We start from the raw sequence: 14,423 nt of genomic DNA on the forward strand, positions 1-14,423 counted from the left end.
CATTTTCAAAGGTATGAAATATTAATTTTATTAAAAAAATATTATGCTTCGAAACCATGGCACGGGCAGAATTTACATAAATAAAAAATAAAGGGCAAAGTAATAATAGAACACAATATATTCTTGTATTTGAAACGTATTTAGAACATTAAAAAACATGGCCACCGCGGCAGTCAAGAACTCGGCTTCTGTTGGTCGCACGGAAGAGCTGAGCATTGTCGACCCGTCTCTGTCTGCGTGCCCTGCTACTGCAGAGTGGGCCTAACAGGGACCGCCAATTCGGTCCGTAAGGCCCGCCTAAGGAATCCAACACAGAAATATCACTGCGTGTTATATCGTGTATTAAGGGGCCCGCCTAGTCAGGGGCGTAATCGCGTTAGTGATGCGGGATGGTAAGTGCGACGATCGCTGGTGCTTCTAGTGCGGTGTCACCTCTAAGCGCAAGGCTGTGAACTGGCACGCAGTCTTCTCGTCCTGAATAGGACGCATTTAAGCGGTATCCACAGCATTGGATGACGGAGAAATGAAAATAAAGGTGTAAAGCAAGACCCTCGAGTGGTTTCAAGAATCTTTACCGGGCATTTGATGTCTAAAAATCAGTATGAAAAAATAGTTGTGATTTAGTCCTTTTCACTCTCCTAAAAATACAGTTTAAAAACGAAAAGAGGAATCAAAATTACCCATCCGCCCTCAGCACATTCTTAAATGCTTTTCACCACTCTGATATCCAGAGCTGTTTTCAAAAAGCGTGGTATCTTCTGAAGCTCTCTGCACACTTTGTGTGGGTCCGGGGAGGCGGGTGGGCTCTTAAGAGTGTTTGTTTGCATGACTGTAGACTACAGTTGTCAGCTGACCCTGTTCAGAAGCCACACTAGTCTCACCTATACTCAAAAATATTATTTATATTGATATAATCTATATTTTGTTTAATGATATTCCTTTTAAAAACTTTTAAGTTATTTTATAAATACACTTTTAAAGACTGATCTTTTGTTACTTCGTCTCATGCCCCACTTATTTTTTTATCAGCCTCAGTACAGAACATATTACTTTTTTTAAATACAATATTAGAGGGCCCGTCTTGTCAGGGTTGCACCTGTGTTAATGAGTCAGAATAATAAGTCCCTTAGGTACTGTCAAGAATCTACATATACCATATTTTTTATGCCCAAAAATTATTCAAAAACACGAGTGTTAGCCCTTAGCACTCTTGTAAAAACCAAATGCGGAAAACAGAACTACTTAACCACCCCCAGCGTTTTTTAAATTGCTTTTCGTGAACAGACACTACTCGAACGTCTCGAGCAGTTTTCAAATCGCGAGGTTTCTTCTTTAGCTCTGCACGCCGTGTGTGTGCCCGGGTAGGCGGGGCCCTTGATTGTTGTATCTCGCCCTCGGATTAGTCTCGAAAATGATGAGGAACCCTCGCAAATAAAGAAGCCCTACTGCACGGAACAGTCCAAGACTTTCCCTGGTGAGATTCCGGAAGCCATCGCAACCTGTCCTGAGAGCCCAGCGGCCACAGTGCTGGGCCACGTGACTTGGCTCAAAAGTGACTACACGCAAGCAAGAATGACAACCATCACACTCTCGCACAGTGTTCGTGACTGGACAAAAGTTGTTTGGACACGCCCCTCTGCGTCCGTGAGCCAACGATGTCCAGCTAGGAGAAAAGCAGGCGAATCTGGTAGCGCAAAGTTAACAAGGACAAAAATGTTCTCAGTAAGGAAACATTGGTCGAGCTATGAATTCAAGCGTGAAACATACGAATTCGGGAAATTTTCGGTAACTCAGAACATGGCAGTTTTCGAAAGTTGAACTAAGTTGGCTACGTAACATTCTACACGGTTGTTCTGAAAATTTCTGTCAAAACGTTCACGCGTTGACAGTGTCTGTAAACCAACATCATCCACAGTACAACATTTTCTGTACTTTTACCAAATATTCTTTTGGAAACCAGTTGCCAAGAAATAGTTTGTAATACCGGTACTAAAAGTAAGATATTGTAACATTGTAAAACACATGACTGGTTATTTCTGCACATATTAAATACATTTTTCGAGATAGTGCTGAGTATTTCTTACGAAAATTGGCGCGTATGTTTGCATTCTATTTGATGTTTAATTCAAGCATAATTTTTTAAACCATAGAAAAGATAATCAAATATTCATCAATTTGACTTTATTTTGTTTAATCATGCTTATTAATGTGCGCAATACTGGAAAGATAATCAGGGAAATGTTTTAAAATAATTTTAACTATTGGAGGTACTGGGACAACACAAAGCATAAGTGCCCGGGTAAGAATCCGAACCCGGTATTATTGCTAACACTGTTTTATAGTGATACAGTTGTGTTCATATAAATGTACAAATTTATTAACGTTTTTAACTTGACACGAATATTTGTTCCATTAAAAAAAAACTACAGTGTGCAGCGTGGACAGCGCGGGAACCGGTCCGACGCTACTACAGGCCCGCTCCCTGCGATAAAACCTCGTAAGGAATCTCCGAAGCCGGTTCATGAATTAACTAATGCAGACTTGTTTATGCCCCTCCTCCTCACAGCAATCCCCGCTGCCCCTCCCTCCCCACGCCCTGCTTGTGCCTTACTTAATTGATAGCTCGAACAGCTGGTGAAATACAATCTTCCCCCGCAGGTAGCTCCCAGCCCCCTCACCCTACCTTACCTAAACCAACGTCACACGACCATACACACTCTCTAGAAACCCAACTGTTGAAACTAGATGGTATTTCACTGGAAAACTCTTCAACACTACTACAACAATGAAATAAAAACCTTCTAAAGAAACAATTTTACAACTACTCGCAGTAGTTGTAATAATATAATTGTTGATTAGGAATTTTACTGCTTTTTAATAAATTTTTTGAACCTTGAAATTTTTAACCTACTAGTAGGATTTTTTCCATTAACAAAATTTACTGAGATTTACCACTTCTTTATTTTACGTACCGGTATAGGAAAGTTGAGTCTAGCCTGGAGTGAAATAAATTCGCGAAAGAATTTTTTTTTTGCTATACTCTCACTAGCACGTGCTCAATGTGGACTCTTCAAATGTTTTTGGAGCGGTGATGTGACTATATACCGTCCCACTCGTAAGACTGCAGTGTGGAAGTAAATGGGCGCTTTCTCTCTTTCTGACCCACGCCGACTGCCGTAAGCGCTGTCCTTGTTGTTAATAAGTATTTGAACTTGAAGGTACTGGAGACAGTTTATTTATTTATCAAGGAAACATTACAGTTTTCGTATGAATTCGAATCAATGAATTAATGTGAATAGTTTCTTCTTCTAAGTTAATAAGAGACGAATTGTTACAGTTTTATGAGTGTGACAGTAGGTATAGGCCTAAAGCATTATAAATTAATAACAATTCTTAAAATGCTTCTCGTGCACTCAATTCCAAAGTATTACATCCCACTGAACTTCGTAACGTGTTGGAGATACGGCAACAGTGCGCGCCATAAGCCATGTACTGCAGTCTAAGCGTGAGACGGTGTAAACCCCTGGATCAGGTGACAATGAAAATGACACCAGCCCGTGAGGTGAAGCGACTCATAGCGCAGTTATCGGCCACGTGAGACTGTATGGGAGGGGGTGTATCGCTGCAAAGCGCGCCGCCCCAAGCAGGCCACGCGCATGTCCGTCCGCGCACTGGCTCCTCCCACCTCCCCCCCTTCGCGGACGAGACCACGCCCCCGCCCGCGCGAGCAGCTCTGCGCGCAAGGTCGCGGCGCGGTGCGACACAACCTTAAGTCAGGGGCGCTCTCCCTCCAACCCCGGGTTACACTCACGCGATGATGTGCCTGGCCGGGTCTAGGCCTGATATGTCAGAGGGACGACATATCCTGTTTCCAGCCTGACTGTCGCGAGCGGCCTTGGAGCTTTACATTGCACGCACAACGAGTTTAACACCAAACCAGCCAATAATTGCACTCACGTGCATCAGTTAGCCACTAACTAAGGTGACCTCCCCTCCCCCCCCGGACAACCAAAGTATTAAAAGTAAAGCCAAGCGAAATGCGAAAACTTCTTTCGAACATCTCTGGAACGTGAGCCACTATTGGTCTTAAACCCGCACACTTCGCGCCCCGCAACCGCTTCCAATGACTTGAACCAACTGACATGTCTATATATCTTGTTTCGTTGCTTTCCTGTGACCGGTCGAAAGTGCACCATGACTTTACGGACATCATGTATGTATACCTATACTAATAGTTTCCCCATGTATAAATTAATATTCATATGTACATAACTAACAATCCTTTTTCTCTGGGTAGAGTGAAACATCAAATTGTTGGTCCTGTGGCCATAGTTAGAAACGAAACGTTCTACGTAAACATTAAAAAAATGTATATATTTTTACAAAAGATTCCTTTGGAAACCAGCTGCCAATAATAGTTTGTAAAACTACAAGAAATAAATTGTATATTTGTACAACACATGGCTATGGTTATTTTTGCGTAAATGAAATGCGTTTTTTGAGATAATACTGATTATTTCTTACGAAAATTAGCGTATAATTATATATTTTAAAAAACTAAAAAATATTTTTTAATTTTAAACCATGGAAAAGATAATGGAATATTCAATAATGGGACTTCATTTTGTTTTATTATGCTTATAACTTAAACTAGTGTTGGGTACCGGAACAACACAAAGAATAAAATCTCTGGTAAAATCCGAACCCAGTATTACTCCGAACACTATTTTGTAATGATACAGTTGTTTTTCATGTGGATGTACAATTTTTGCAAATAAATGTAATTTCTACGTGAATATCTCTGTTCCATTTATAGAACAAACATGTAGTGCAGCTACGGACAGCCAGATCTCCGATGAGACCACGCACTGTGTTCCGTTGTAAGCAGGGTACACAAGCGCGCGGGAGGTAAAAGTGTGTTAGGGCTCGGTCACGCACAAAGTGTCGATATTTCTTTCCTTTTTTATCAATATTTTTTTAAGGTCTGTTTCTAAAATTCCTAATCGATACCTCCCTTGCACTTGTTATTCTGCCACAAATATATTTTAACACTTAGTGTAGGTAATATCTCGGGCTGTGAAAGTCGCGCAAGCGATGAGGCGGAGAACTGCGCTATTTTTTTTTCACCCATGATATCACATTCAGTGAATATTTATTGTAAATATTTGTGGCGAAACAGCAAACGCAAGGGAAGTATCCAGTTAAATTTATAAGAACAGCCCTAAAAAAAGTGATGACAAAAAAAAGGAGGAGGGGGAGAAGTTTCAACATGGTGTGTGATATCGAGCTTTAAAAAGGAGGGACCTGAGATATTCGCGGATTCATTTCGTGATCAGCTAATATTCAAATAATTATACCTTGTGCGTAACCTAGAGTAATCTTGGCCAATCAAAGTAGTGTTGAGACGCACGAGTATGCAGGGGAGGTCAGTGAACCTGCGAGTTAATAAGCTTTCGGAGGTATTTAACAGTGTTAGGAACAAAAAAAATATTTTAATGGTGAAGGTGTACGACCACTAGGGATTCGGAGGAGGTGATGGGGGTTATTGGAAAGGCGTTTATCGAGACTCGTAAGGGTGGAGAGGGGATGGAATCTTTCCAGCGATGCGCCGTTGGCGTCATGCCTGAGACCCATTCGCCCGTCAGTCGCAGACGAACTTGGGGGGTGGCTACCCCTCTGCTCCTTGCCGAGTGATGTACGACGCTCGTACTTGAACCTCCGCCAATGTGTTTGAGGGGGGAGTCGTCTTCTCGAAGCCTTAGGAGTCTAGCGGTTATCTTGGAGAACGAAAATTCTGGTTTGTGCATACGTACAGGCAGGTATTTGTACACTCATTAGACTGCAATAAGGTTTCTTCCCTGTGACTGGCGACCGTCCAAGAGAAGCCGTTCCCTTATTTGCCCCCGCCATTCAGGGCGCGTTTGCTTCCGTACGAAATAGCTTTGATTCGTGTGCCAACAGTGGGCGTTTACTTGATAAAAACTTGACCAATTCACGAAACACGGACGATGCTACAATGTTTTAAACTCACAACTGATGGTCTGGAAATATTTTTTTTTGCAAAAATGCACTATCCTTTAAATTACTAACGAACTTCGCACAGACTCTCTGCAAATAACATGATGGGGTCCAAAGCTGGGGGCAGAATGTTATCTCTGTTTTTCTAGACCCGTCAATGACCCGTGATTAGTGGAGATGAAAGAACTCGTTCCCGGCGGTCAAGGCTACCACTTATATATACATAAATGTTTAATAAACCAAGATTTTTAGTTTGGTTTAAGTAGAGCTAGGGGCAGACATTTTTCGCGAAAAAATCTGAACGCCTATTAAACTTCATTATGGTATGCCCGCGACAGTTGTTTCTTTGTTGTAATTGGCGGCCGTCTGCAAGATAAGCCGTTGCCTTATTTGACCGAGCCATTCAGAATGTAGCAGCTTCCGCGCTGAATTACTGTGATTGGTGTGTTCGTTGACAGGAGATTTGTAAAGAAACTCCACCAATCCTAAAACACAGACGATTATACAGTGTTTTAACCTTCAGCTAGTCTCGAATCTTTCGCCAAAAATACATGCCCCTAAGGATAAATCATTGATTCATGATTAATTACTTTTTAAACGAGGTTTATGATCATGGGCATAGATCCCCGGTGTCCGCCGCCCCCCCCCCCCCCTCCCTGAAATTAAAGAGCCCCTCACGGGGGGGGGGGGGGGGGGGAGATATCGATTGTAAACTCGTGAGCGTGTGAAACGGGGTTTATAAACTATGTTTTATGGGAAAATTTCTGTACAGTTTAAAGTTTTCTGCTTATTGCATTCATATAAGCCAAACTATGGGTAGTGTACAACATACGAGCACCATTTCCAGAGACGACTGGTCGGTTAAAACCCAAGTCCAAAACTCTTAGGCCGCGCGGGGACCCCCTGCGAATCCAACAGATTTGCACCCTACTTATTATCTATAAAAATTGTTTGTTAATTTCAAATTTTTTTAATGTAGCGGGAAATAAGCGATATTGCCAGGGTCTGGAAAAATTCTCAGGTCAATGGACTTCTAGGATAGACTACACAGTCCTATACACGCTCAGTCCAACATCGTCTCTTCATTGGCGTCTCTGCTGGGCTGCCAGAGATACGACGCTTCTTTTGTCGAGTGTTTCTAACCAGCCAAGAGCCGTCAATGGTCGAAAGTCCTCAAAGTAAAGCCAATAGCAGATGCCTCTCAAAGGTATAAATAATTGAATTTTAGCCTAGTACGAAATGAATCCGAGAATATTTGCGGTTGCTATGTATAAGGACATGAAGTCTACATCAGTGTCAGAATCAGATAGACTGTATTATATTACAAACACGATGTTTGAAACATAGTTAGTGGTTCGTGGAGGTCATTAATTCTTTTAGAATTTAAGTCCTCCGAATGGTTTTTTATTGATCTCAATCTTACAGACGCCGCGGCATTTAAAGGTTTTTCCAATAAACAGTGCCCAAACTATTTCTTGGGTTTCTATAAAAACAAGATTTTTACCATGAAAGTCAAATGGAACATTTGCCACACATATTATGCATTTTATATGTACTTTAACAAAAGTTATTTTTTTCTAAACTAACTGACAAAAAAATTAACGTACATATAATAGGAAGGTATTTTTATTTGTGGCACATATTTCTAAGCTCTAAAAAACGAATATATAAAGGTAATGTTGACAAAAAAAATTCAAAGTTTCCTTTAAAACAAGTTAAGTGTTTTGGCAAAAAAATAAACAAAGAAAGATTTTAAAATCAATTTATATAATTATTGTAAGTGCTTCGGACTGTAAACCGTCGCATTCATCAGCAGATTACGAATCCTAAATATCTGCTTCTTTGCTATTACAAGTGCTATTTACAAGCGGCGGTCGAACGAGAGGTCGTGACCCGGTCACTGGAATACCTGTGATCTTAGCTTTCACCGAGTGAAAGCTAAGATTATAGCCCAGTCATTCGATGCGCATCACACGGCTACTCACCCTGTAGTTGGACCATGGTCAGGTTTTCCATAGGTAGAGGCAGGTAGTTTACGCGGGGAAAAAAGAAAATCTGACTGCTCGTTACACTTCCTGCGGTTCCTTCCTTGTAATTGGCTACCGTCTGCAAGACAAGTCATTGCCTTATATGGCTGGGCCAGACCAGATACGTTAGCGTCAGTACAAAAGTGTAGTGATTCGTGAGCCGACGGTAGAAGAGTGTCTAAAAGAAACTCGACCGACCAAGAAATACGCACAGAAAAAAAATGTTATGTATGTACTTTTAGAAAAGATTCATTTGGAAGCCAGTTGCCAAGCATTAGTTTGTAATACTACAAGAAAGATATTGTAACTTTGAACAACACATGACATTGGTAATTTTTGCATATGTGAAAAACCTTTTTCGAGATAATGCTGAGTATTTCTTTCAAAAATTGGCGCATAATTTTATATTTTAATTAAGGTTTCATTTAGGATCATTTTCTCAACCCATGGAAAAACTAATAAATATTCAAAAGTTTTATTTGGTTGTATCTTGCTCATTATGTGCGCAGTTAATACTGAAAATCTGTTCAGGGAACGGTTTACAAATAACTTTAACTAACGGAGGTGCTATGGTAACACAAAGCATAAATGCCCGGGTAGGAATCCGAAACCAATATAACTGCGAAATAGCGTTCGCAGTTATACTGGTTTCGGATTCCGAACGCTATTTCGCAGTTATACAGATGATTACAGTAGACCTTCCAAAATCTCACTGTAATATTATGTGTAGAGACCCAGGAATTTCGCGAAATAGTTTGGCGTCAAACCAACATTCAAAGACTTATGATTGTACTACGAAAGTTGGCTTTTACACTAGCTGATTTTTTATCGTGAACGTTTTTGTTCTTGTTCATAGGCACCATCAAATTCGCTTAGTTTTCTCTCGCACTATGTTCGTGATTGGACCGTAGCTATGAAATCAGCCAATGGAAAAGCAAATGTTTGAAGAGCAAACATTAGGCTGTCAATTTTAGCCTGACTCCGGACGAATTCGTGGAATTACCGGGTCTCTAGCCGTTCGCACGATACTCTCAAGAGCTGCCACATAATATACAAGATGTTTGACGCGAACTAAGGGCGGTATTCCAAGACTTTCTGGTAAGGTAACGAATAAGCACTGCATTGTTGGGAAACAACCGTAACCTAACTCGCGGTCCGTATTCCAGAACGTGTCCAAACCTAATCCCAGAAAGGAAACAAATCGGCAACCTTTATAATAAACTGTGCCCTGCGCGAGGCTAGAAACTGGTTTCAACGCATTCTAGTAAAAGTTTCGCATCCATCGATGCAATTGTTATGGCCAAAATCCTAGAGATAGCCATAGCACAAAACTAGAACCACCTTTCCAGTTTTCTCAGGTATTTTTTAAGTTGCGATTATTTATTGTTATGACGATTAAAGTATACAGAATGTATTCCAGGATAGTTTCGCTTTTATAAAGTTTCATTTGGCACACCAACATGCTTGGTAGTCCCCAGATGATCACGAAAATGACTATATGCGAGATACTATATGCCAAATGCGGGTCCGCCATCTGGACGAAAGCAACTAAAAAGTGGCTCTACGCATGCGCGGAATTTGGGCAGCAGATCGGCATCGGATTAGACACCAAAATACGTTCCCTTAAAATAAGGAACTGACCGTGCCCTACAGTGCACTAGGAATATAGTTAGGGTACAGGTGTAGCATATTCAACACGTAAACCCTTATTTTATTGTGTTTGAATACCGGCCTAAATGAAGCCAGAAGCCCCGACACGTGTTTACTCCAGCGTGGCGGTGAACTGACCTTGACCAGCGTCTAGACGGTCATCAGGTTCCTTGACCTTCGAACCAGCTGTCGGCCTCGCTGCCCGTAGCATCGCTCGCAGTTTTAGAACTGTTAATGGACGTACAGCCAAATTACTGTATCTTTGATTGGCCCTTAGTCCGTTCCGAGACCTTTGCTCCAATAGCTAGAGATACAGAAATTTTGCGCTTTCATTAAGTCGCAAGTTAGAAGGCAAACTTTCACACTCTCGCACATTGTTCACGATTGGACCACAGTTATTTGGACACGACCCTCTACGACCGTGAGCCAGCGATGCCCATCTAGGAGAGAAGTAAGCGAATCAGGTAGTGCCAAACAACAAGGTTATAAATGTTCTCGCTAAGAAATCAACCAATGGGAAAGCAAACATGGGTTGAGCACACACATGACTTGGAGTCTACCTTTTGGGCCAATGTGAATCCGCGAAATTTCCGTGTTTCTGCCAATAGCAAACTTACCACTAAAGAAGGAACAAATCACGAGCAACCCCGCTCGAGACACTAGGAAATTTAGCTTCCAATGAATAGACGGTATTGACCCCAGTATACAAAATAGCTTGGAGTCAATCCTAACTGTCACAGAATTACCAAATTTATCCAGTCCCTATAACTGGGGTAGTGCATATTTCGCGAAAATATTCAGTTTATCTGAAAGTTAAAACAATGAGGCATCGTCTGTGTTTAGTGATTGGGTGAGTTTCTTTTAGCTACATGTCGATTGTTAGAACACCAATCACAGCTATTCAATGCGGAAGCAAACGCATGTTGATTGGGTTAGTCAAATAAGGCAACGGGCTATCTTGGCTTCAGAGGATGAGCCAAGACGAAGTGGTTGACCTCTCAATCCTGAAGATATCTGCTGCAATGCAGAACGAAACTTCGGTAGTCTACCACTTCGACGCGACCCAACCTTGAAAGCCAAGATTGTCTATTTGACAATTCCCGAAGTAGCCTGCGATTTATTGAACACGGTATTTTTCGCGAAAAGTTTTCGAGACAAGCTGAGTGGTAAAACACTGTATCATCACCCGTGTTTCGTGGTAGGTTGAGCTTCTTTCAGGTGCACGCCCACTCGACACAAAGTCACAGCAATTCTGCGCGGAAGCAAACACGTTATGAATGGTCTGGCCAAATAAGGCAATGGCTTCTCTTGCAAAGGGCCGCCTAACACAAGGCAGGAATTACTGACGCAGAAATACCGTATTGCAGTCTTGTAAGAAAACAGATTGTTTCGCGAATAACTACTGCCTCTAGCAATCCATGATACTTTTTGCCGACTCGGTGCTAAAAAATTTAAGTCGTCCCTCAGGGTTCGGAAAAATTTAGGGGGTTCAGGCACACGTGTTTGAACTCTAGTCTGTCATGCACAGTTAAAATGTTTCATCTTCAATTTACGAAGAATGATGATTACATATCATCCAGGAATCTTCGTAAATTTCAGGCTATCTTCGTAAATTTACGGACAAAGAATTCTCTTACTTAGAACATGAATACAAAAGTATATTCTTAGTATATTAAAAAAAACATTAAAAAAGTTTAAAGTCTTTAGCAAAAACACTACTTTCGTCCAAGTGTGTGTTCACCTTTGTTTAGAACGAAACATTCAACTCGGAAGTCGAAATATGGCGTAGTTTTTACGAAGATTCTGTTATTTGAAATTACGAAGACATCTTTGTTTGAGTTTAATTCTTCGTTGAAAAGTACGTAAATTTATTGTAATTTCTAACAGCGTGAGGAATGCGTGTATATGTGTCCGAGTCAGGTTTTTTTTATCACGGTTTTGTAATGAACATTGTGGTCAATACTCATTAGGAGAGCATGCATTTTTCGAGTAAGGACTTCGATACTACCTGAAATTTAAAACACTATAGTATCGTCTATGGTTGCTGACTGAGTTTCTTTCAGTTAGTTATGTGTCTACTGTCAGCACACCAATCACATAAAACAGTGTGGAAGCAAACGTGTCCTGAGTAGCTCGGTCAAATAAGGCACTGGCTTTTTTTTTTTTTTTTTTTACGGTCACCAATCGTACGGAAGAAACGGCTCGTTTTGGTATACCGTGTTGCAGTCTAATGGACGTTAAAAAAATTTTCGCCAAAAACACCTGCTCTTACTCATTAGCTAGAGACCTGTAAAATTCGCGGATTCATTTCGCGATAGGATAGAGTCCAAATACTTTTGACATTATTCTGCTTCAGTGATTGGGCCACAGTTTATCTGAAGGACTCTGGGCCAATGAAAAATCTTTAACACAAGAATTAGCGAATCACGATCATTCCAGTCAACAGGTGTTACGAGTCGGTAACCAATCAGCAGATGTAATTTGCACGAGTGCATAGAGGATCATGGAGTCTATCCTTTAGGGATTTGAAATCGCGAATTTTGCAGGTCTCTACGTCATTACAAATTAGATGTAAAGAGATGACAATGGAGTACCGAAAAAATGAACGGGAAAAGGAAAATTGAGTATTCCGAGAAAACCCAACAACCCACGGCTACTTCCGCCACGTATCTCGCTTGCAGGTAGTCCGGGTTCGACTACTACGCTGCAAACCTCTGATCACTCAGCCACAGTGGATCAACCAGCGTTCCCAGATGCACTCGTACCGTGCTTGTGCCGATATTCTTTGGCGAGTACAGCGTGCGGCTAGAGCTTCACATTTGTTTCCGTACGAGAGAACATGATCGTCCAATCGTAACCTCTTGTTTTATCTTGCATATTCAACGTCATGAACATTTTTTTTCAATTTAAAATTTAAGAAGCAATTTACCAAAAAAAAAATACCTCCTTAATTTAATTGAAATTATTTCAGTGAAACGAAAACATATAAAAGTAACAAAAAAATGCGTTTTCAAGGAATAGATTCTGACATGCGTAAATTGCGTGCTACAGGCAATCTAGCGAAACTGGATCAAACTCATAACTAGAGCCCTGCAAAACTCGCGCTATTATATGGTGCCAGGGACTTCTCCACAAACATACGCTGTAAAATTGGTTTGTTATTTTACAAGGGAAATCCTTGGAAACTCAGTTGCCAATGATATCACTTCTAAAACTGCAAGGCAGAGCTTTGTAAAACTGCCAATGTTTCAAAGCTCTGTCTTGCAGTTTTACAAGTGATATAGTAGGCAACTGAGATTTAAAGGACTTCCAAGTACAAGAACATTGCTTACAGTGTATGTATAAAAAATGTACATGTACCTATATGTGTTCATCGGCTTCCAGCACACCTCTCCGGGTTGCATGATAATTATTAAGATTATGAATCATCGCGGGAACATTGCACAGCTTGACACGCTGCAATATATTTTGTCCATAATTGCAACATTACCTTCCTTATTGGATGTTTTCAGCGAGAGAAGCTCGTCCCACACCTAAACCAGCCAATAAAGAAGCATATACAGCAATACGGAACGTCCAATATTTCTCCTAAAAATAACTATGTAATATAAACAAAATTTCTGAATTTATAAGCGTAAGAATTTACAGCTGGTTGCAGATTTTCTAAGTGCAATTAATTTTCTCGGTATATATTGTATCTGGCAATTAATTAGGGAAATAGAATATTTGGGTCAATGTTTATAAGAGACTAAAATGCAAACAATTATAAATTTTAATAACCCACATCATCATTGGATTATGGGTTATCCTGCAAGCCCCGCTAAAAACAAACATGCAAAACTAAGTATTGACAGAGAGTTCGATGTGACAGCAGCCAATCAACCAACGACACTGACCTAATTGTGTACAAGAATATGGATTCCACCCTGGTGGTGGAAAATAACGTTAGTTATGCATGACTCGACCAATAACTAGGTACGGACATACTGTGGTCGCAAGCTGGAATGCAAAACTTCGTGATCTTGCACTGTGTTCATGATTGGACCGCAGTTAATTTGATAGATGAACAAAAATAAAAAAAAGTTATTAAGAAATTAGCCAATGGAAAACAGACGTTGGTGGAGCAAACATAGGGCTTTGAATTTTAGTCTGTCGCCAAAAGGGAAATAGTGAAGTTTGCGGGTCGCCACGTGCGAGCAGCGGGTACCTGGTGTTCCCGCCGACCGACGTCTCCTTGGCGGTGATGCCGTTGTAGAAGATCCGCCTCTCCAGCTCGCCGTCGGCCAGCACGTCGGTGGCCACGAAGTTGCCCGAGGCCGCGCGCGCCGGCGCCGCCACCGACCACAACAACAACAACACCCAACACGCGCTCCCGAGCGCAGCAGCCGTCATCCTCTCGCGGCGCGCGCACGACGACTGAGCGGGCATCGTCGGGAGAAGGAACTGTCTGGCAGCCGGCGCGCGCCGCTCCGCCAGTAGTAGCGCCCGAGACGCTCCCCCCCACTCCCCCCCGGGCGGGTGGTGGTGTGACCGCAGCGCGCGCTCCCATTGGCCGCGCGCCGCGCGCCGCGTGTTTACCTACGTTGCGGAACTCGAGAAGTCGCGGACCTACTCAACCTGGTTATTTTCTGCCGTCGTCTGTCTGCACTAGAGGTGGGTTGGGACAGCAATTTTCGGTATCAGTCCCAACCTGATACTGATACAGTAATGTACCTAGGTACAAGTCTC

General features: G+C 41.7%; 1 protein-coding gene across 3 annotated transcripts in view; it reads right to left on the reverse strand.

Annotated features, from left to right (window-relative positions):
- LOC134527637 (uncharacterized) overlaps positions 1-14,172 on the reverse strand; it is a 160,581-nt gene extending 146,409 nt beyond the window's left edge. Inside the window, exon 1 of one of the 3 annotated variants that reach the window (XM_063360493.1) lies at positions 13,903-14,172. In XM_063360493.1, the coding sequence (XP_063216563.1) occupies positions 13,903-14,123 (221 nt within the window). In that variant the 5' untranslated portion in view covers positions 14,124-14,172. The remainder of the gene's footprint in view (positions 1-13,902) is intronic. The other 2 variants (XM_063360491.1, XM_063360492.1) reach the window with 2 other exon arrangements.
- Positions 14,173-14,423: the final 251 nt, after the last annotated feature.

Source organism: Bacillus rossius, chromosome 1, assembly GCF_032445375.1.
Source record: "Bacillus rossius redtenbacheri isolate Brsri chromosome 1, Brsri_v3, whole genome shotgun sequence".
Classification (NCBI taxonomy): Eukaryota; Metazoa; Arthropoda; class Insecta; order Phasmatodea; family Bacillidae; genus Bacillus; species Bacillus rossius.